Source organism: Schistocerca americana, chromosome 2 (assembly GCF_021461395.2).
Source record: "Schistocerca americana isolate TAMUIC-IGC-003095 chromosome 2, iqSchAmer2.1, whole genome shotgun sequence".
NCBI lineage: Eukaryota > Metazoa > Arthropoda > Insecta > Orthoptera > Acrididae > Schistocerca > Schistocerca americana.
In genome coordinates this window covers 26,406,768-26,431,753 of record NC_060120.1, presented here as the reverse complement: position 1 = coordinate 26,431,753, position 24,986 = coordinate 26,406,768, and the positions used below count along the sequence as shown (strand labels likewise).

Here is a 24,986-nt window from a genome sequence, read left to right as displayed (position 1 = left end):
CTTCACGATGGATCCAACAGTGAGTCTATTTCACCTCAGGGGCTACTGGTTTGATACAAGCTAGAAGTCCTGTTTTTTTGCCAGCCATTGACTTTGCTCATCCATCGACAAGCCTACATATTTTTTCCAGGTGACATTGTGTTCATTGAGATAATTATTTAATGCACTAAAAATATCGTCTGCTGTTGTATGCAGTAGTACGCATGAAAAAAGAAAATCTTCAAACACTTGGTCCTCCCATAAGAATTGTGCAAAAACCAACAATATAGCTTTTTTTTTATATGTCTGCACTTTCATCCAATTGTAGAGCGTACATGTCACTCATGCAAAGTCTAGCCAGCAATGTTTCTTCAATGTTAGCTGCCATATCAGTAATTCGTCTTTGAACAGTATTATTTGAGAGTTGGACAGTTCCTATTACCTTAGCAGCTGCATCACCTAACATTCTCTTTCGCATAGTATTATTGCTGATGGCAGTATAAGTTCCTCAGCAATTGTGTGGTTTTTCCCACATTTAGCAACGAGTTGAGCCACCTCGTAAGATGCAAGGGTTGCATTTTCATTTACATTTGCAGCACAGTGTTTGGTAATTGTTTTACAAGATGTTTTCAACTCTCCTAATTTATTTTTGAAAAAATCTAATGACGCACTTTTGTACTGTGGGTGCTTTATTTCAAGATGGCGCCGGAGTTTTGCTGGTTTCATACATTCATTCGAAAGGCTTTCATAGCAAATTACACTTTGAGGTTTAGGCTGTTGCTCAGGTCCAGTGAATGTAAAACCGATTTCCAAGTAATCAGAGTTATATTTTCTAATTTTTCCAGTAAGCTTAACACTTTTCTTGGAAGGGTTAGGTTCAAGGGACGCTGACGATTTAGGTTCAATGGAGACTGACAACTTCGGTTCGAGATTGACTGACTTCCTTGCTTGAACATCAAAGGCATTATCTTCCTCTTCATCTGTAGGCCTTTCTCGTTTTAACGAACCACTTTTTAACCAACGGACCATTTTTGACTACGCGAACTGTAGCTTCCACGAAAACCAATGGATTACAAACACTACTGTTTTAATACAGAATATTGAATGTGTAAACAACACGGTCTGTGAAAGCAAATTAACAATGGCCGATTGTCGTCTGAAATGCAAGTTTCTGCGTAAAATGACTGGTCAGTTGTCAGCTGCAAAGAGACGCTAGATGCAGAAGATAGTGTTCGCTAAAGCTCTGCTCATGCAGGAAGCGGCCAAAACAAAAAAAATCTGTTATCATATGAAATATATTTAATATATTTTTTATTCTAATAGTATCTTGGCATAGCTCGCGGACCCCTGGGGGTCCGTGGACCACCTGTTGGGAACCACTGATCTAGAGCATTTGAATTACATGACATGCAATGTTCTTTAAAACTATGCATTTCCAGAAGACTTCTGCATATTTAGTGACTAAATCATTAACTTTGCTAAACCAATTTCTATATGCAGCGACCATGGGTTAGCATAAAGGCATGAAAGAAAACAATTTATGTTAAAATTAATGTAATATTTAAATCAAACTATGTAAAGTCCAGGATGAAATAACAACAATATGGAAAGGATAGGTTGCTACTCACCATATAGAGAAGGTATTGAGTAGCACATTTTAACAGTCTTTTTCATTGTGCCTTTCTGCAACTCAGTGCCTCTTCAATATGCCAGGTAGCAATCTATCATTTCTGTATACTAATATTTAAAGCCGTAATTATAAGTACCTACTGTGTAGATCTCTACTTTGAAACCCTTGGAACTGAAATAACCACAAATGGTATGTCAGTTATAGTGCTGCCAGTTTACAGGGCTCCAACAGGGAAAATCTTTATTTTTCTAAACCAGATGGGACAACTTTTGAGCCAAATGTGCTCCAAATCCAAGGAGTTAATGATCATGGGTGATTTCAGTATCAGCTTTTTAACCAAAATTAACAATGGGGCAGAACTAGAGCACTTGATGGAATTGTTTACCCTGACTGCAGTAGTTAACTTTCTCAGTAGAATCACAAGTAACTATAAAAGCCTAACTGACAGTGTATTTATTAGAAGAGGCAGGGCAGCTGTGTCACTTTAAGCAAAATCTTTCTGATCATTGTAGGAAAATGCTTACATTAATTGACATCAGCCTGTGTGATAAAGCTAAACATTCCTTTAAATCTTCCAGGCCAGTCAATAATGATACCCTAGATACCTTAAACCTTCATTTGTAACAGATCTGTAGGAGCTCTATGTATATGGAAAGAAGTATTAATGACAAATTTAACCTGTTTTGTAATGAGTTTTTGTCACTATTTGAAGCTGTATGAGAAAAATCATAGGAAACAATCTTTAGGCCACTAAAAGGAAACCCTGCATTATTATAGTGATCAGAATTTCTTGTGGAAAACAAGAAAGTTGCATGAATCGCATTTTTGATGATCCCATAAAAAAGAAGTATAACTTGCATTATAATATTTTAAAATGTATTAAGAAGTCGGAAACAATGTACATTACATCTGAAATTTATAACTCCAACATGAAAGCAACAACCACATGGCAAGTTGTAAAAAGAGGGAATGGGAAAAAGAGGAATGTATACCTGATATGGAAATAAGTCACTATGGAGATATTGTCTTGTCATAACCATACTTAAGACCAAATTGGAAAGCAAAATCATCAATTAAATACAATACTTAGCACTGGAAGCACGTTTCTTACGAATGTCAATGAACATTCAGAATAGAACTAACCTCCTGGATGGAGAGTGCAGGTATTTATACAAAAACAGAATATTATAGAATGTACAGACATTACAAACATCGGAAATTTTAAGAACCTACCAGAAGTTATAAATGCTAAATAACAAATAACTCATGGTGATCAGTTTTGTACTGATGACCTACAGGACATAAGTGATGCTAACCGTACACTACACTGCAAGCACTACAGCTCATGGCATGTCTCCTTCTAATAGAGAAACAGCAACCTCCTGTTTCAGAAGTTCTCATTGGAGGTGATTACAGCACCATGGATCTAAATCTTAACAATAGTCCTCTGTGTGATGACACCGGGGGGGTCCTCGAGTTCTGGTCATGTTGTTATGTGGTCTTCACTATGAAGAGCATCAATGGTGGCACTTTCCACTGAAGCTTCATGGTCTCTGAGATGGTCTTCAGTTTTGCTGAACTGTCCAGTATTGATTTGTATCTCTGGATTGTAGTAGGGCTTCATATAGAACATGTAGACAGTGTCTGTGCTTTTGGCTTTCTTACAAGGGGTCGTAATCCCTGACTGACAAGTGATGAAGGATATGAATCAGTTCAAAGTAGTACTTTAGTAACTTTTCCAATAGTTCCACTTTATGCGCAGGTGTAAAAATCCGTACCACATCTCCTGGGCTATATCTCACCGGCTGGTTGCTGGCATTGTAGCACTTTCTCCTGTCTATGGTCTGTATGTGAGCCAGCTGCCTTGCTGCTTTTGTCCCGGTGATGACATGTTTCATGTAGTCATCCTGAGTATCATCCGACTGAAACAGGAACAGTGTATCCATTGTTGTTTCAGCCTTGCAGCCATGGAACAGAGAGAACAGTGTGAAGCCTGTGGTGTCCTGCTTTGCTGTGTTGAATACAAATGTCTTGACAGGCAGTATTGTATCCCAAAATCTCTGTTTGATGTCAACATACATCAAGAGCATATCTGCCAACATGTTATTAAAACATTCAGTGAAGCTATTCGTCTGTGGACAATAGGCACTTGTCATCCTGTGGGTGATATTGCAGAGTGGAACTATCTCTGATACAACTCTCGAGTAGAAAACTTTGCCACTGTCAGAGATCATCACCTGGGATTAATCATGTCTTGTACAAGGAAATTTGCAGTTTCTGGAGCTTCAGCAGTTGGCATATGTTTGGTGACAGCATAGCTGGTGAGATAATCAGAGGAGACTACTATCCACCAATTTCTGTTTGTCAGCTTTGGTCATCTCCCCAAGAATTTGATTACAGTTTGGTGGAATGGTACTGCTGCAGGCAGCTTTGGTATCAGATGCCTCAGAGGTAGCTGAAACACATGAATTTGTAGTTGGCATTCTTTACAGTGGTTCACATAGTTTCTAACTGGTTTGGTGGTGAGTCTTCATGAATCCCAACTGACCATATGTTGGAGTCTTGTGGAAATACTTCAGGATCATTGGCCACAGATGAGCTGGGATCATGAGCAACTGTTTTGTCCCATTTGGTCTTAGTTCCTTTTGCACAATGTTACATTAATTAGTTGTAATCCTCCTTTTGTCAGTTCTTCATTCTTAATTATGTCTGTGGTTTTCAGCAATGCTGTATCTTTCCTCTATTCAGCAGCAATGTTGTTTAACACAGGGATGACTGATATTTTGTCCATCCTGCTGTGTTCTGCCAAAGGATTCTTTGAAAGACAGTCAGTATCCTTGTGTTTGCATCTGGTTTTTTATGCCATTGTGATGTTATACTCCTGGAACCTCAGTGGACATCTCGGCAGTCAACCAGACGGATTTCTCAGGCTACTCTCCCACCATACAAATTATGATCTGTCATAATGATCAAAGCTTTGCCAAATAAATATGGCCATAACTTGTTGGTGGCCCAGACAATTGTAAGGCAGTCTTTCTTGGTTATAGAGTGGGCCTAGTTCTTCCTACATGGAGAGTACTCTGTAAGCATAAGCTATCACCTTTTCAGTGCCTTGCTGAATTTGTACTAGAATTGCCCCTATCTCAAAACTACTAGTGTTGATGTGAAGTTCTATCTTGGAACTCTTGTCATAAAGTGCTAGAATTGGAGCAGCTGTTAGCATCCCCTTGATGATGATGAAGTCCCATACTCTGAGGAGCGCAGGGAACGTTCGGGAGACCCGCACCACCGACTATGCAAGTTCCTAGCGGAGGTGGTTTGTCATTGCCTTCCTCCTACTGTAATGGGGATGAATGATGATGATGGGGATGAATGATGATGATGAAGACAACACAATAACACCCAGTCATCTCAAGGCAGGGAAAATCCCTGAACCCGGGACCCCATGCATGGGAAGAGAGAACGCTACTGCAAGACCACGAGCTGCAGACATCCCCTTAAGGACGAGGAAAGCTTCATCTTGTGCCTCATTCCAGGAGGATTTGGTGTCTCCCTGCAGGAGTTCTTGCAAGGGATGTACCTTTGTACAGAAGTCTTTTATGAATTGTTGTTAGTCTGAGCACTATTTGGTAAAACCTGTCATTTCATGAATGTGCTAAGGAGGTGGTTGGTAACAAAGAGGCACTTTTTTGGGTTCAGGCACAGACCAGCAATCTGAACACACTTCAAAACAAATGTCAGTCAGCTTAGATGTTCTTCAAATGTCTTCAAAAATATGACTGTGTCATCTACACAGCAAAGACATGTCATCCATTCAAGGTGTTGAAGCAGGGTACTATCAGTTGTTCAAAGGTGGCTGGAGTGTTGCATAGTCCAAACATCGTAACTTGAAATGCATAAAGACCGTAAGCATCATGAAGGCAGTCTTTTCCTGGTCAGCCTCATCAAACTTGATTTGCCAGTAGTCTCTTTGCATGTCCATAGTTGAGAAATACTTTGCTCCTTTCAAGCAGTCCAGTGTGTCACCAGTACAAGGTGACGGCTAGACATCTTTCTTTGTGATTTTGTTCAGTTGTTGGTAGCCAATGCAAAAACACTGTGTGCCACCATTCTTGTTCACAAGGACCAAGAGAAGGAACCAAGGACTCTGTCAAGGTTCAATTATGTCATCTTGCACAAACTTATCCAGTTTCTCCCAGGGTATCCATCATTCAGCTGGCGACACCCTGTATTAGCATTGGCTAATTGTGGATGATTGCAAATGTTGGTAAAGTGTTTTATCATGGACTGCCTCCACTAAGGATTTGAAAGCTTTTGGAAATTGATGCATAATGGCTATTATCAACATTGTTTTTCTGTCACACCAAATCCTATTGGCAGTTTGATAGCAGCTTCCTCCCTTTTCTTGTCTGTGCAGGTAGTGGAGTGCAGTTCTTCTTCAGCGACACTAAGCTGCCCTTCCTTGACTAGTTTGGCTGTTCTTACACACATACCTTTAGGGATGAACTGTGGCTGCTAATGACAATTTGTGATCCAAAGTTCTTGTTGACCACCCAAAGGGCGTACAATTGTCATTAGCATGTAGATTTCTTGGTGACCTCATCTCCATAGAGGTTTCCTTGCTCAGTTTTGCTGATTTTGGTGGCTAGACGAGCAGCTGCTGCTTCTGTAGGGTGACAAGGAATGGCTGTGGCTTGTTGGAGAACAACATCATCCAGGGTGTGGTGATGAACTTCAGCCCTCAGATCAACGATAATCATCTTCAGCTGATAGGCATGAATAATACTGTTCTGAAAGTTCATGTGTTGGGGGCATAATAATCATTGAACACTTGTCTTTTTTCTCTGCAGTAGTGCAAAATGTGTCAGGACGTCCAGTCTGAAAACAGACTGGTGTACTGCTCTCCATCCTACAAATGTCTGTTCTTATGCAGAGAATTTTATTTGCCAGAGGAGTTGGTTGTACCCACATTGGTGGGATACTGGGTTGCTGATTGATAGCAGCAGCATAAGTGCAAGCTGGCTGAGCCCTTTCTTCCTGGTGCATTCTACTGGTGGTGGGGATTGGTACCAAAGATTGATACACCTCTTCTTCAACATTCTTAATTATGACCTGAAGTGTGAGGCTAACATTCATGGATGCTCTCACTTGTGTACTTGGTCTCATAGCTCTGGCTATCATAATATGCTGCATCTCTTGTCTTTCAACCTGGCATATGAGAGAAGCGAGGTCACGATGGTCTTCCACAACTGCCATAGGAACCACTTTTGGCAGTTAGTCATACCTCCTTTGTTCAGTTCTTTTCTGTTATATTTCCTCAATAAGCTGGCACCATTTGATGAATTGTTCTGTTGTTGTGATATCCTTTACCAGAGGAGATTGGTATGAGTCTTCTGTGAGCCCTTTCATCAGTGTGAGATTTTGTCGGCATGTGTCACAGTCGAATTTGCAATGTTGCAGAGAGCCAAAACATTCTGTACGCCGGCCGAAGTGGCCGTGCGGTTACAGGCACTGCAGTCTGGAACCGCAAGACCACTACGGTCGCAGGTTCGAATCCTGCCTCGGGCATGGATGTTTGTGATGTCCTTAGGTTAGTTAGGTTTAACTAGTTCTAAGTTCTAGGGGACTAATGACCTCAGCAGTTGAGTCCCACAGTGCTCAGAGCCATTTGAATCATTCTGTACGTAAGACTCTCTTGTTTCGCCATGACACTGGGCCCTGTTCTTCAGTTTTTCTCTTAAGTGAGCTTGCTGTTGATTGTCAGCAAATATTTCCTAGAGCTCAGTCTGGAATATGTATCACCTTTTCAGTTTCTTGTCATTATTCTTCAATCACTTCTGGACTGTGCCATGCAAATAAAAGTATACATTGGTCAAACTCATCATGCCGTTCCACCTATTGTATTTGGTGACTCAGTTGATTCCTTTCAGCATTTTGTCAGGTCCTGATCAGCATCTCTGGAAAACATTGATCAATGCCTGATCTAATGTGTAGCTGACTTACCACTGTTTTGGATCCATCTGGATCGTGAATATATGGATCTTAGGAATGATGTAATGGTTGCATTCCTGTCTGTGTAGGTGATGGCTTTTACATTGGCTAATTGGAGCCACAGTGATGTAGATGTTTTGAAGTACCCGGTGTCTCCACGAAACTATGTTACTTCATAATTGGAATCGAGTCCAAATTCAAAAGCAGGGTCACCACTGAAATACAACACTTTGCATTGAAAGCACATTTATCGTGAATACCAATATATACAGCCAGAAAAGAATTACCTAGACAGAGTGCAGCTACTTATACAAACATCAGACATTCCTGAATGCTGATATTTATACAAACATTGAATATTCCAGAATACACAAACATTTCAAATGTAAGATATTTGAAGAATGTCCCAGAAATGATAAATGCTAAATGACAAATAATTCAGGTTTTTAGGTTTCAACTGGTGACTTGCAGCAAACCAGCTAGTGATGCTAACCAGTATGCTGCATGTACACCCCACAGCTCATGACAGTATAGTAAAAGATCACTGAAGAAGTTGCTAAGCTCTTTAATACACATTTGAAGCAGTTTTAGAGGAAATTGGCTGTAAAGACTCAGTCAGTAATACAATAGCCCTTCTGCAGAAAGCTAACAGCCCCAGAGACAGTCCATCACTTAGTGAGATCAAGAAGACAAAGAGATCAAAATAAGAAGTTCTTTTTGGGATATAACATGTCCACAAGGAAACTTAGGCACTGTCATGATTGTATTAGCACATTCGTGTGTCAGATCTTTAACAAATTCCTGCAACAAGGTATTGTCCTACTGCAGTTGAAATATGCATATGTAAAACTACTTTTGAAGGAGGGTGAAGAAACTGATGTAACAAACTAGCACCCAGTCCTGCTGCTAACAAGTTTTTTCAGGCTCATGGAGAAACTGGTATTGAATAGAATTGTTGTTCTCGTGAACAGCCACAACATTCTCAGTCAAAGGACTATCAATAGACAATGCTATTTATACTTCACTGAATAAATTGTACAACCTCACAAAGTGGCACCAGTCAGAATTCTATGTGACTTATTTGAGGCTTTCAGCTATGTCAACCATGCAAGTCTGGTAAATAAAATAGAATTCTGTGTGTTAAGCAGAATAATGGGGACACTTATTGAGTCTTATCTAACAGATAAGAAGCAGTAATGGAATTCCAGCTTCATCTGAGTGGGGCACAGTCAATACTGGAATGCTATAAGCTGGTACTATTCCTTACATTTATAAATGGTCTCCCATTCAGTTCTACTACAGTGAGCAAGTTTGCCGTATTTGCAGGTTTATAATTTTTTGAAGTGGATAAAACAGCAGGGAAAAAATCTAGAAAGCTCTGCTAACAGTGTGTTTGATGGTATTGTCAACTGGTTTAGCTGCAATTGATTCTCACTGAATGTGAAAGGCTTTTTATATACCGTTTTATGTGACAAAGAGAGAACAAGAGGAAATGTTATAAAACGTAATGGACAACAGATAGAGCAAGTGGACTTGTTCTTGGATATGTACTTTGATAGCAAATTAAGTTGATCCTGCCATATCCTAGATCTTACAAGAAGACTTCATTCCACAACTTTTGCCTTACACATAATTGCATCATCTCCACATAATGATACTTCAGATATCCATTGCATTATGACTGGTGTTGATCTGATACATTCTTGTAGGAATTAGTTCTGGAGACTACAGATTTTTTATCGTGACATCACAGAATAAGTTGTCCTTTCGATGTTCCATTTATAAAGACTGGTCTTTTTTTCAAAACCAGTAGTGCGTTTCATGGACACAGTCCGAGGCCTGAACAGGACTAACATAGTAACTGGGCAAACTTCACTCTTGTGCGGAAAGGCATGGAAATTTTCAGTCCCCTACTTGCAGACCCCAAACATCCTTGTCTTGAAACACCAAAACTCAAGAGCAGATTGAAAGAAAACCTGTTGCAAAATTCCTTCCATTCAGTTAGTGAATTTCTTAGCATAAATTAGCATGCATGTGTGTAGTTTTACTGTATAAATAAGATGTCCCAATCGTGCAAGCATAAATATGAATTATTTTTTTGCCACGAAAGGTATCATATTGATTCCAAGTATTAAGATATTACTATCTCAGAATAAAGTACATAAAACAGACCATAAAGAAATGGCACCCTTATATTGTGAATGCTGTAATTTTGGGGACATAAGTGGTGTTTGTATTTCACAGGTAGTTGCACTCAACTGTTAAATTTGAGAAACTGCTGAGAAGTCATCATCCTCTATGGCACGCAAATGACTAAAAATGGTTTAGGGATGAAAGGAAGTAAGAATGTGTTATTTACACTCTCGCTGATAAACAGACAGAAAGTTGATGTCGCCAACTGCAGTAATTATAGCATCTAAGTTAGGAACAACATCAACAAAAAAGCTTAAGAATGCCATAGAAATAAGAATTTTTGTCATTAGCTCCTAAGAAAATACAAGATAGGAGAATAGCTAGAAAAAAAAGACAGAAGTTGTAATGAATAGAACATGTGTAAACTTCTGTATTAGTATTATCATTATTGCACTAAGACATACTATATGTATTCAATTTATACAGTGCTTCATAACTATATTGAAGCAAATGGTAAGTATTAATTTTAGCTATTGCAGATTATTAAATATTTAGTGGTGAAGAAGATAGCCAGAAGTTAAGCCCATGGTGTGGGGGTAGTGTCTTTCCCCAATCGTCCAAACATCATGGTCCCCAAGTTGCCTTTTAAATTTTGAATAAAAATCAGCAGCAGTGAGAACCAAAGACTTCCGGTATAAGGAGTCACCCTCATTCTGCCAAATGCCTTTTCAGAGAGGGCAGAGAAGAGGACAGAATTTGATGGCAATCTCTTACTCTAAGAGTAGGAAACGCCCCCTTAAAGGGAGAAGAATCACCAATGATCAACAACATGAGGATATAGAAGGCAATGGAGAGCATCACATTAAAGACACATTATGTGTACCACATGTCATGTGGCCTGTAATTGAAAAAGTGACATGATGATGTCTCCATTGGCAAAATATTCTGGATTAAGCTTTCAGGGGCATGTCGAGGGGCATGAAAGGAAAGCAGTGGTTGGGAAAGGAGTGAGACAGGGTTGTAGCCTCTCCCCGATGTTATTCAATCTGTATATTGAGCAAGCAGTAAAGGAAACAAAAGAAAAATTCGGAGTAGGTATTAAAATTCATGGAGAAGAAGTAAAAACTTTGAGGTTCGCCGATGACATTGTAATTCTGTCAGAGACAGCAAAGGACTTGGAAGAGCAGTTGTACGGAATGGACAGTGTCTTGAAAGGAGGATATAAGATGAACATCAACAAAAGCAAAATGAGGATAATGGAATGTAGTCAAATTAAATAGGGTGATGCTGAGGGGATTAGATTAGGAAATGAGACACTTAAAGTAGTAAAGGAGTTTTGCTATTTAGGGAATAAAATAACTGATGATGGTCGAAATAGAGAGGATATAAAATGTAGACTGGCAATGGCAAGGAAATCGTTTCTGAAGAAGAGAAATTTGTTAACATCGAGTATAGATTTAAGTGTCAGGAAGTCGTTTCTGAAAGTATTTGTATGGAGTATAGCCATGTATGGAAGTGAAACATGGACGATAACCAGTTTGGACAAGAAGAGAATAGAAGCTTTCGAAATGTGGTGCTACAGAAGAATGCTGAAGATAAGGTGGGTAGATCATGTAACTAATGAGGAGGTATTGAATAGGATTGGGAAGAAGAGAAGTTATTGGCACAACTTGACTAGAAGAAGGGATCGGTTGGTAGGACATGTTCTGAGGCATCAAGGGATCACAAATTTAGCATTGGAGGGCAGCGTGGAGGGTAAAAGTCGTAGAGGGAGACCAAGAGATGAATTCACTAAGCAGATTCAGAAGGATGTAGATTGCAGTAGGTACTGGGAGATGAAGAAGCTTGCACAGGATAGAGTAGCATGGAGAGCTGCATCAAACCAGTCTCAGGACTGAAGACCACAACAACAACCAGAAGCTTTCATTTGGATCTTTGAAAGAAAGGGAGCTGCCAAGAGTGAGGTGACCATGAGAAATGACTGAAGTAACATTCTTTGAGTCAGAATGTGTAGTGCCAGAAGTCTGAAGATGGTAGGAAAGAGAAATGCAAAGGCTGAATCTAGATATAGAGGAAGTCAGTGAAGTGGAATAGAAAGAGGATAAGAATTTCTGGTCAGATGTATATTGGGTAATGTTAACAGGAGAGAAAATGGTATTACAGGAGTAAATGGTATTACTAATAGGCAGGCAGACCAGAGAGTGAGTTACTGTGAACAGTTGAGTGATATGTATGATCTCATCAGAATCAACAGCAAACTAACACCAAAAACATTAGTTCAGGTAACATACCAACATCACAAGCAGAAGATGAAGAGGTACAGCAAGTATATGAGGACACTGATTGGGCAATTCAGTGTGTAAAGGATGATTATAGTCTAATAATAATGGGGTGTTGGAACATGGTAGCAGGGGAGGAAATAGAAGGAAGAATTATAGAAGAATGTGGGGTTGGTAATAGTAATGAGAAAGGAGAAAGACTAATTTCTGCAATAAATTTCAGGCAGAAATAGTAAATACAAGAGAAGTAGGTATACTTGGAAAAGGTCCAGAGACATGGGAAGATCCAATCTGGAATACATCACGGTGAGACAGAGATTCCAAAACAAGATATTGAATTGTAAGGTGTACCTAGGAGCAGATTTAGACTTGAATCACAATTTAGTAATGTTGAAGATTAGAGTTAAGAAAATTGTCTGGAACAATCAATGTATAAAGAACAAGGATACTATGGTAACGAGGAATGATGAGATGAGTTTGAAGTATTCTAAGGCTGTAGATACTGCAATAATAAACACCATAGGAGGCAATTAGTTGAAGAGCAATGAACACCTCTAGAAAGAGCAGTCACAAAAGCTTAACAGAGAAATATAGGCGCATGGAAAGTATCTACAAAGAAACTGTGGGTAACAGAAAAATTGCTGCAATTGATCAACAAAAGTAGAAAGTATAAAAGTGTTCAAGGTAAGACAGGAATACATCAATGTAAGTCACTTAAGAAATGTGAAGGGCAAAATGGCTGCAGGAAATATTTGAAGAAATTGCAAAATTAATGGCCGTCAGAAGGACTGAAATACTATGGTCAGCCAGGGCTGGTTTGGTGGTCTCATGTAATTTAGTGTGGCATCTATGTTCTCGGCGCCACTTTTTCTGCAGTGCATACAGTTTCTCCAATGTATACCCAACCACAGTTGTAGGATGTTTGGTAGACCTTGGTTTGTGAAGGCCTAGATTAGTGGTTGACAAACTCATTTGTCAACAGAGCCAAATGTCAATGCTACAACAACTGAAATTTCTTTTGAGAGCCACTTTAAAAAAAATTGAACTATATAGGTAAGTACATTATCATTAACTTAATTAGAGCACTCCTAAGCTATGCTAAGCAAAAATTATCTTCAATCTGATACAGGTATGTTCACTGAGGTTGACCGCTTCCAACTCTTCCTTTCATGATCATCTTGTATACATGTTTTTTCTGTCTGCTTTCATTCATCCTCTGTATAGATCAGAACCATCTCAACATACCTTTCTCAATACTACATCTTTTTTCACTCAAAAACAATCCCTAAAACGAATAAAGTTTACTAAAAATTTTAAGTCTTAGTTAAACTGTAGGTGCATTGAATAAGACTTGATGTCATCTTTAATAATGATATTATCTATTAATAACATTAAAATGTATGGTATCCCTAAAATGAATCATGACGAAGACTGACAAACAATAATGTGAACAATGACCTTGCATTTCTTTCAAAAATAAGTAAAGTGGGTATGTTGTTATTCTTAATTTTGGGTACAATGTCAGGTTCTCATCAGTAACATGGTTATCAGTTTACTCTTGATAAGATTCATGCTGTAAAACTATTATTTATATGAATATGTAAACATGACTAAGGAAAGAATGTCAAATGCTAGTTTTTCAGATGATTATGAGAGTCAGGAATACTGTTCCAAGCATTAAAAATCAATATATCTTCCTTGTCTAGGCCTTTCAAAATAGACAACTTGTGTTGTAAACTAAGTTCACATGTGTTTTTCTCCAGTGTTTCTATGTCAGCATAAAGATATTAAAATTTTCAGGTCCATAATTTTTTATCCAGCAGTTTTGGAAACCTATTGAGAAAAGCTTCCCTCAGTTTTAAAAGTGTTGTTTTGAAACAGCAATGTCAATATCAGAATTATTTTATTGGTGTTGTTTCAACAGACTTAGAATGTTAATCAAAGTTTCTCTGTCAAAATCTAGAGCAAAAAGACATAATTTGTTTTTGAACATTGAAAACATTGTATCCTTTCCCCTGTAGATTACAATTAAGCTGGTTAAAATAAAACATAGTGTCTACCAATAAATAAAATTACTTGACACATGAATTGTTTGTTGGCCTTGGATAGTGAACACCCTTCTCGAGGAGAAACACTTTAATTTCTGTTAATAAGGAAGTGCATGTTTCAAAACATTCGTGAAGAAAGAAACATATGGAAAACACTGATAAGAAGAAAATACAGGATGACAAAACACATGTTAAGACATCAAGGAATAACCTCTATGTTACTTTAGGGAACTGTAAGCGGTAAAGACAGGAACTGGAATACATCCAACAAATAACTGAGAACATAGGTTGCATGTGCTGTCCTTAGATAACAGATTGGCTCAATAGAGGAATTTATGGTAGGCCAGATCAAATCGGTCTGAAGACTGGTGAAAAAAAGGGTAGACAGACTTGACTTAAGTATTTGTCAGCATTTTTATTTGATATTTATGATCTGCTTCTAGGGAATCAGAGATTTGCTGTGAATCTGTGTATTTCTTTGTCCTTTTGTGGTGAGCGTGTGTTATTTTGCTTTTGTAATTAATGCACTGACATTTTTGTTTTTAATTTTCCTCTGTTAACTGGGAATCTGTGTTGCAGTATACTCATTATGTTGTCTAGGAAATACAGTGAGTTAATGGATGGGTGATTCCAACTTCTTTTCCATGATAATTTAGCCACCCGCATTAACAAAACGGAACTTGTAATGGAACTATATTGAAAAGTATGGGACTGCAGTTTTTGGGTTTGCCAGTACAAAATTTTAATCAGTGATTCACATAACTGTTGTGTTTGATCATTGTCTTTGATATTTAATAAATTACTTTAACTTACCAAATGATACTATCACTGTCAACAGTGCAGTGGAGCTGCTCAGAAGACTTTAGCCCGCTGGCGGGTGAAAGAGAGATTCTTGATATGAAGCAATTGGAATGTCATATTGGTGACCTTACGCAGGGATGCCGATATTACTTTAGAGTTGCCTGTGGGAACCTTAAAGGCTATGGTAACTTCAGGCTGTCAACACCAGCGTCTGTGGTACCATCAAGTAAGTACAGTGTTAGTTAAAAGTTTAAATTTCCTGTTAAAGTGAGGAAATTGTTGCTGAGTTGAAGAAAATATTCAAAAAATCAATTAGCATGTCTATGAACTTGTTACAAGTTGTCCTTTGCAGCCTGGTTTCAAAGACAGACACAATATTACACAGGAAGACGAGTTAGTTAATTTTTTATCTATCGACAGATTATTTTACAATGACATTAGACATGTCAACTTAATACAACAATAACACATAGCTAACAGGTAATGAATGTACAAATGTATGATTATTTACAAGTCTGGTTTGTTTCAAAATTAATATTAACACTATTTATTCTGTCTCATGATGGGTCAGTACACACACTGGACTCACTGCACACACATCCTTGTACCTCACATCAGATGCTGATGCCCCCAACTAGTGGCAGATTGTGCAGAATTTTACCAATGTGCTGCAATGTGTTGGCCTACAGCCTTTTGAATTACAAGGTGATCAGTGGACAGTATTGTTAGTGTAATAATTACCAACAGTTTTCTTAATGAGTGTGTGTTGGGTTGTTAGATTGCCATAGATGATAGTGATGACTAGTTTTAACAACTGATTGGCCAGTTGTTTGTTTTGTTGTTAAATCTGTTTTTTCAGTTGAATTAAACAACTCAATAAAACTAGTCTCTGTGGCCACATTAGTTACATGAATGTTTTCATTCACTTTCAATGTTTGAGTGGTTTCGCTTTTTTATAGCCTACACACTGACATAAGTCTCTGGTGAGTCTTCTCTCAGTCTCTGGGTGTGAGTGGTTTCATTTACATACCTTTTGACCCCTTTCCAGAACTGATACTAGAATTGCCAACTTTTTTGGAGGCAAACAAAGCCACTTATTTGAAGGAGGGCAAATAAAAAGTATATTTCTAAAATTGAAGTATTTTCAAATTTTATGTATTTATTTGCTTAAGTACAAATTTTTCATACTTCTGGGTTTAAACATGGATTTTTGGTTGGTTTTAAAAGCTCAATAACAGGATCTGCATTATAAATTTATGTTTAAATAAAGAAACAGTTACATTGTTATTTAAATTTGTTGAAGCTCTGTCTCTCACTTCCTGCTCCCATCACTGATCATTCTCTTTCAGTCAATTGTGAGGTGACGTCAACAGAAAACATATAAGATACAATTTTTTAGTGTTTGGCGACTTAATCACTTGCTTTTTAAGCAAATATTATCAGTTCTCAGAAGTATTTTTTCATGATAAATACTCGTCATAATTTGTTAATTTTCTTTGAATTTCTTTAATTAATACAGTTTCAGAATATGAAACTCCTATTTATAAATATGGACAAAAACTGCACTAAAAGCTACTTCAAATAATTTAGCTAAAAGCTATTTCAAATAATGTAGTTTAAACAGAATCTACAGCTGTGATAAACTTCATGAAAAAAATAAGTTTCCTGCATTGGCAGCTATTTATTTTCATTTTATTTTTATTTTACATAATATGTCATTTCATCTGTTAGTCATTTTCAAGTAAAATGTTTAACCCATTAACTGCATCTGTTTTTGGTGATAGTCATTTTTATGCGCAGTCCATGGTTGGTACAGTTTGCAAGCTATAGTCATGATATTCAGTACAATATAATCAGTAGCACATAACTACACTATTTAGTATTGTCTGGTAGTGTTAAACAATTTAGTAACCCAAAACATATGTAGTTAATGGTTTAAACATATTGTTTGAAAATAGCTCCACAGCCAAAACAACATAGGATGCAAAATAAAAACAAAACGGACATAAATAACAGCAGATGTAGAAGATTTATTTGTCTCTAGAAACTATTTATTAACATTCAATAAAAAGCAATTACTGGATCAATAATAAAAGTGATAACCTGTAACAACAAAGTGCAGTCAACAATAATGATGTAACAATGCCAAAAGACTCAAAAGTGTCTGCTTGGAACAGAATGTGCCAGGGATTAGGCAGCTCCAATTGTCAGTCCCAGCAGTCCAGAGGGATGTGAAAGTAGTTAGAGAGTGTTTACAGATTGGTATTTCAATTTCACAGTTAAGCTTGTACGTGAATGTGAACAGTACTTCATGCCACTGTAAAGATAAACCTGCTACTTTTCAGAGGTTGCAGTATGTAAACAGGTTTTTGTGAATGGGTGTGATTTGTATGTATGCAGCTGGTAACGTAATTCTCAGCATAATATACATCGCCTGACAAAAAAGTGAAGTACCCAGAAAGGAAAGAGGAAACAAAATGAAACATCATGGGTTGAGAGGGTATCTGTCTGTTATGATAATGAGTCAAATTTACAAAGAACTTGGCAGTATGACTCACTTATCAGTATGGCATGGCACCTCCTCCGGCCTGGATGCATGCACTAACACATTGGGTAGGGTGTCGTAGACATATCGTATTCTGAGGCAACCTGGCCCACAACTCTTGTGACAGGTCCTCGATATCCTGAATACTGGCACTAGGATGGAGTTGATGCACAAGCTGGTCCCACACGTGTTCTATTGGGGACAAATCTGGGGATTTTGCTGGCCTTGAGAGTACCTCAACATCAACCAAACAGTTCATAGAGACACGTGACACATGCGGATGAATATTGTTCTGGTGAAAATGGTAATGTGATACTGTCGCATGAGAGGTAGCAGGTGAGGGTGCAGAATGTCCGTGACAGACCATAATGCTGTCAAGAGTTCACTCGGTCACTAAGAGCTGTGACCTGATGTCATATCTGGCAACCCATACCATAACACTAGGAGTAACAGTGCTGTATACCTCCAAAACACTGGAAGACTGGAACCTCTTCCCAGGTAGTGCAGAGCTGTGATTCATTGCTGAACACAAAGCAGTACCATTCATCAGCTGTCCTCTGTTCCCAGTCATGGTACTGATCGAAAAGCAGCCGTTTTTGTTGTAGTGTTAATGGCAGCCTACGCATGAGGTAGTAATTCCCTAGTCTGGCTGCTACTAGTCTATGAGTAATGGTGTGAAATAACATGGATTGTTGCAAGAAGTCCATTATTTGTTGCTGGATGGCAGGCATAGATGTGAAGGCATTACGAATTGCTTGGTGCACAATACATCGATCCTCCCGCCTGCCCCCACATTCACATTAAGTTCAAGATCAGGCAATTGCCACATTCAAACACATATCCCACACATCTGGGTAATGTATGGTTTGACCAGCCAGGCAAATAAAGACCCACAGTGAGGCCCCTTTCAAACTCTTTCAGGAGCTGATAATGCTGTCTAACATGGGTATGCATCATCTCCGTGTCTGTCTCAGTGGTCACTCATAAATATGAAAAATAATAATGCACTCAGATGGCCATTCTACCTCTCACAGAGAACTTCTGTTCTAATCATTTACCTGCCACCAGTGGTGTGTATATGTATTAAGTTACATTTACATGTGACTACATCTTCTGGGTGCTTCACTGTTTTTTTTCTCTTTTTTTAGTGGTATATTTTCCTTCCACACAAATAAATGGCTGAATCAAATGATTTTTAAGTAATGGTCATCATCACACCTTTCCAGTAAAATAAAATGCATACAGTCTCTAAAATATTTCAATGGTCCTCTCTTCTTCACTATCCCTAAGGCAACTTCTGTGTTCAGCTTTACATCACCAATGATATATCAATGACTAACATTTTTATTACATATGGAACAGCTTCGTGCACAGCAGTACATAATAAGGAAGAATCAGTCTATTAAGTATGTAATTAAATCAGCATGTATAATGCTTATTGTATCCACTTTTGTAGCAGAATTGTGAGGGTGGTTGGCTGCCATTTGGGCTCCTAGGTTAGATTCCCAACACTGCCAGGGATTTTACCTTGTTGGGAGGACTGGTATGGGGTGCACACAGCCTTATAAGGCCAACTGAGCAGCTACCGAACCATTTAGCAACAGTTCCAAGGTAATAGAGCCCGACAACGATCAGAGAATGGTGTGCTGATCACTTGCCCCTCCATAACGCATCTGATGATGCCATTGGCAGAGGATGACTTGGTGGTCAGTCACGCCCGACTAGCCTGCCAGAGTCAGAACATGGCATACCCCTGAAATGTCTCCATATATTACTCGGGTAGGGGTACTTTCATGGGGGTATGTATACCCTGTTTGTATACCATTGCTTTGGTTTAACCAATGAAAGTACTGCAGACTGGTTTCATTCAGAAGAATGGATTGATTGCTCAGTCAACTAGAACATTAATGATAGGTCTCTGGTGAAAGAATGAATACATGCTTCAACCAACAGACTATAGACTGCTTGTACGTGGGAAAAAAATGAATAATTCAGTCAACATGCGAAACTGCAGTGGTCTGTGTTGACTGTTTTCATTTGGTTTCATTCAAAAGAATGAATTAATAGTTCCATCAATATGGAAAACTACAACTGACTGAATCAATTGTCTTCATTTGGTTGCTCCTATAGACTGGTTTCACTCAAAACAAAAAATGGTTCAAATGGCTCTGAGCACTATGCGACTTAACTTCTGAGGTCATCAGTCGCCTAGAACTTAGAACTAATTAAACCTAACTAACCTAAGGACATCACACACATCATTGCCCGAGGCAGGATTCGAACCTGCGACCGTAGCGGTCGCTCGGCTCCAGACTGTAGCGCCTAGAACCGCACGGCCACTCCGACCGGCTCACTCAAAACAATGACTGAATTATTCAGCTGCTATGTCAAACTACAATCGAATGATTTTTTTAATATTTTCATCAGGTGAGAACTATCAGCCATTAAGTACATTATAAAATGCATTTTAACCATTAGCTGTTTTTTTAACGTATATATCATCTACTGGTTTTGGTTGTAGACCATTGTCACTTTATTTAAGGTAAAATATATCTCTCTGTTCTACCTTGTATCCAGTGGTGGTGGTCTACGATTGAAACTGGTAGATGATATATAGGTTAAATAAAACAGCTGGTGTTTGAACTGCGTTACCTAAAACAATCAGATGAGTTGATTGTTTTAAAAAAACTGACTGAATCAGTTGTTTTCATTCGTAATTATTCTTATGGCCCCTTTCTGTGGTTTGAACACTGCAGCCATATACCTTAACCAAGGATTAAGTGTTCTTGGAAATACTGTATAATATGAGACATTTGGTGAAGTACACTGATGACAGGACTATAAAGGCATAAATGTTGATGACATCCTCTTGCTAATAGATGTGTGTCTGCATAAATGCTGATGGAATTCTCTTGGTAGTATATGTGTGTCCTCATTTCACTTTAACTGAAAATTACTATTGATCCCTAAAAATGTAGTATTTCCTACACAGTCCATAGAATTACTGTAAGTGTTTAATATTCCAGTATTATTTTCCTTCTACAAACTGAAGTTCACATGGTTTGTTTTCTTTATCTTCAGCATTCGTTTTATTGCTTATTGGCTGAATGAAATGGCCCCTAAATGTTATGTTTGTAGAAATCATAAGCAACCACTTCCATAGGCAAGTTTTGGTGGGACTGTTTTGGAGTTGTCCCTGTGATATTTTAAGACCAACTTCCACCAGTTTGGTTGGTGTGAATTGGAAAGCTGGTAATTATTTACAAAATGGCAAAATATTTTGTTAAACACGTGGCCATTAAGTCTAATTCTTGTAAAGGTTTTATTTAATTTTTCAAACATGTGCAATACACATTTGATTGTTAGCAGTTTTCTTACTGGTCTGCTTGTGTCTGTGTATGTGTGGATGGATATGTGTGTGTGTGTGTGTGTGCGAGTGTATACCTGTCTTTTTCCCCCTAAGGTAAGTCTTCTCCCGGGATTGGAATGACTCCTTACCCTCTCCCTTAAAACCCACATCCTTTCGTCTTTCCCTCTCCTTCCCTCTTTCCTGATGAAGCAACCGTTTGTTGCGAAAGCTTGAATTTCATGTGTATGTTTGTGTATGTTTATGTGTCTATCGACCTGCCAGCGCTTTCGTTTGGTAAGTCACATTATCTTTGTTATATATATATATATATATATAAAAAAAACAAAGATGAGGTGACTTACCGAACAAAAGCGCTGGCAGGTCGATAGACACACAAACAAACACAAACATACACACAAAATTCAAGCTTTCGCAACAAACTGTTGCCTCATCAGGAAAGAGGGAAGGAGAGGGGAAGACGAAAGGAAGTGGGTTTTAAAGGAGAGGGTAAGGAGTCATTCCAGTCCCGGGAGCGGAAAGACTTACCTTAGGGGGAAAAAAGGACAGGTATACACTCGCACACACGCACATATCCATCCACACATACAGACACAAGCAGACATATTTAAAGACAAAGAGTTTGGGCAGAGATGTCAGTCGAGGCAGAAGTGTAGAGGCAAAGAAGTTGTTGAAAGACAGGTGAGGTATGAGTGGCGGCAACTTGAAATTAGCGGAGATTGAGGCCTGGCGGATAACGAGAAGAGAGGATATACTGAAGGGCAAGTTCCCATCTCCGGAGTTCGGATAGGTTGGTGTTGGTGGGAAGTATCCAGATAACCCGGACGGTGTAACACTGTGCCAAGATGTGCTGGCCGTGCACCAAGGCATGTTTAGCCACAGGGTGATCCTCATTACCAACAAACACTGTCTGCCTGTGTCCATTCATGCGAATGGACAGTTTGTTGCTGGTCATTCCCACATAGAATGCGTCACAGTGTAGGCAGGTCAGTTGGTAAATCACGTGGGTGCTTTCACACGTGGCTCTGCCTTTGATCGTGTACACCTTCCGGGTTACAGGACTGGAGTAGGTGGTGGTGGGAGGGTGCATGGGACAGGTTTTGCATCGGGGGCGGTTACAAGGATAGGAGCCAGAGGGTAGGGAAGGTGGTTTGGGGATTTCATAGGGATGAACTAACAGGTTACGAAGGTTAGGTGGACGGCGAAAAGACACTCTTGGCGGAGTGGGGAGGATTTCATGAAGGATGGATCTCATTTCAGGGCAGGATTTGAGGAAGTCGTATCCCTGCTGGAGAGCCACATTCAGAGTCTGGTCCAGTCCCGGAAAGTATCCTGTCACAAGTGGGGCACTTTTGTGGTTCTTCTGTGGGAGATTCTGGGTTTGAGGGGACGAGGAAGTGGCTCTGGTTATTTGCTTCTGTACCAGGTCGGGAGGGTAGTTGCGGGATGCGAAAGCTGTTTTCAGGTTGTTGGTGTAATGATTCAGGGATTCTGGACTGGAGCAGATTCGTTTGCCACGAAGACCTAGGCTGTAGGGAAGGGACCGTTTGATGTGGAATGGGTGGCAGCTGTCATAATGGAGGTACTGTTGCTTGTTGGTGGGTTTGATGTGGACGGACGTGTGAAGTTGGCCATTGGACAGGTGGAGGTCAACGTCAAGGAAAGTGGCATGGTATTTGGAGTAGGACCAGGTGAAACTGATGGAACCAAAGGAGTTGAGGTTGGAGAGGAAATTCTGGAGTTCTTCTTCACTGTGAGTCCAGATCATGAAGATGTCATCAATAAATCTGTACCAAACTTTGGGTTGGCAGACTTGGGTAACCAAGAAGGCTTCCTCTAAGCGACCCATGAATAGGTTGGCGTACGAGGGGGCCATCCTGGTACCCATGGCTGTTCCCTTTAATTGTTGGTATGTCTGGCCTTCAAAAGTGAAGAAGTTGTGGGTCAGGATGAAGCTGGCTAAGGTGATGAGGAAAGAGGTTTTAGGTAGGGTGGCAGGTGATCGGCGTGAAAGGAAATGCTCCATCGCAGTGAGGCCCTGGACGTGCGGAATATTTGTGTATAAGGACGTGGCATCAATGGTTACAAGGATGGTTTCCGGGGGTAACAGATTGGGTAAGGATTCCAGGCGTTCAAGGAAGTGGTTGGTGTCCTTGATGAAGGATGGGAGACTGCATGTAATGGATTGAAGGTGTTGATCTACGTAGGCAGAGATACGTTCTGTGGGGGCTTGGTAACCAGCTACAATGGGGCGGCCGGGATGATTGGGTTTGTGGATTTTAGGAAGAAGGTAGAAGGTAGGGGTGCGGGGTGTCGGTGGGGTCAGGAGGTTGATGGAGTCAGGTGAAAGGTTTTGCAGGGGGCCTAAGGTTCTGAGGATTCCTTGAAGCTCCGCCTGGACATCGGGAATGGGGTTACCTTGGCAAACTTTGTATGTGGTGTTGTCTGAAAGCTGACGCAGTCCCTCAGCCACATACTCCCGACGATCAAGTACCACGGTCGTGGAACCCTTGTCCGCCGGAAGAATGACGATGGATCGGTCAGCCTTCAGATCACGGATAGCCTGGGCTTCAGCAGTGGTGATGTTGGGTGTAGGATTAAGGTTTTTTAAGAAGGATTGAGATGCAAGGCTGGAAGTCAGAAATTCCTGGAAGGTTTGGAGAGGGTGATTTTGAGGAAGAGGAGGTGGGTCCCGCTGTGACGGAGGACGGAACTGTTCCAGGCAGGGTTCAATTTGGATGGTGTCTTGAGGAGTCGGATCATTAGGAGTAGGATTAGGATCATTTTTCTTCGTGGCAAAGTGATACTTCCAGCAGAGAGTACGAGTGTAGGAAAGTAAATCTTTGACGAGGGCTGTTTGGTTGAATCTGGGAGTGGGGCTGAAGGTGAGGCCTTTGGATAGGACAGAGGTTTCGGATTGGGAGAGAGGTTTGGAGGAAAGGTTAACTACTGAATTAGGGTGTTGTGGTTCCAGATTGTGTTGATCGGAATTTTGAGGTTTTGGAGGGAGTGGAGCTGGAAGTGGGAGATTGAGTAGATGGGAGAGACTGGGTTTGTGTGCAATGAGAGGAGGTTGAGGTTTGCTGGAAAGGTTGTGAAGGGTGAGTGAGTTGCCTTTCCGGAAGTGGGAAACCAGGAGATTGGATAGTTTTTTGAGGTGGAGGGTGGCATGCTGTTCTAATTTACGGTTGGCCTGTAGGAGGATGCTCTGAACAGCCGGTGTGGATGTGGGAGAGGAAAGATTAAGGACTTTTATTAAGGATAGGAGTTGACGGGTGTGTTCATTGGCTGAGTTGATGTGTAGGTGAAGGATTAGGTGGGTGAGGGCAATGGATTGTTCAGTTTGGAACTGGTATAGGGACTGATGGAAGGAAGGGTTGCAGCCAGAGATGGGAACTTTAAGTGTGAGGCCTTTGGGGGTGATGCCAAATGTCAGACAAGCCTGAGAAAATAGAATATGGGAGTGTAATCTGGCTAGGGCGAAGGCATGTTTGCGGAGGGAATGTAAATAAAACTTAATGGGGTCATTGTGGGGGTGTTGTGAGGGTGACATGGTATTAGAAGGTGGAAAGTGTAACATGAGGTGAAATGAAAATGAAGATAAAAATATATGGGGAGAGATAAAGGTGAACCGGAAAGAAACTGGAGATCTCGAATGAAAAAAGGCGAAAAGGTGTTGGTTACAGTTGGGCTATGTTGGACTTGGGTTGGTAGACAACGATGTGCATAAAGGTTAGGTGGTTGTGTTGCCGCCAAAACACGTTAAAGGACGGAGAAATTCGGGAAAATTTCGAAAAAACTGCGTGTAGTATATTAAAAGGAGTGGTATTGTGGTGGCAGATTATGAAAATGAGGCTAACAATTGTCTGACGAAGAAATAATCGCGTTAAAACCTGTGGGAAGCGGCTAAAAATGATCAGTGATGTGGGAAAAACGGAAATGGAAATAAAGCGAAAGTTATTAGAACTGGCCGAAATGGTTGTTTAAAAGGTGAAAGGAGCTGTTTGTGAACTAGAAACGGTGGATATTATATCGGCGGTAGTGCTGAAAGCCGCAAAAAAAAAAATATTTTTTTGGTTATGGTTTGGAAGTGGGTTACGTATTATTGGGTATATATATAGGCGGGATAAAAACCCATCGTTCTACCATTCCTAGACCGGCAAGGGAACTTGCTGTTCCAACAGGACAATGCATGTCCGCATGTATCCCGTGC

At 39.8% G+C, this 24,986-nt stretch overlaps 1 protein-coding gene across 4 annotated transcripts in view; it reads left to right on the top strand.

Moving 5' to 3' along the window:
• The window catches only part of LOC124593729 (ankyrin repeat and fibronectin type-III domain-containing protein 1), a 720,649-nt gene that overhangs the window by 617,611 nt on the left and 78,052 nt on the right, over positions 1 to 24,986 (top strand). For all 4 annotated transcript variants that reach the window (XM_047132056.1, XM_047132055.1, XM_047132054.1 and 1 more), the window contains one exon: positions 14,899 to 15,087. In XM_047132056.1, the coding sequence (XP_046988012.1) occupies positions 14,899 to 15,087 (189 nt within the window). The remainder of the gene's footprint in view (positions 1 to 14,898; positions 15,088 to 24,986) is intronic.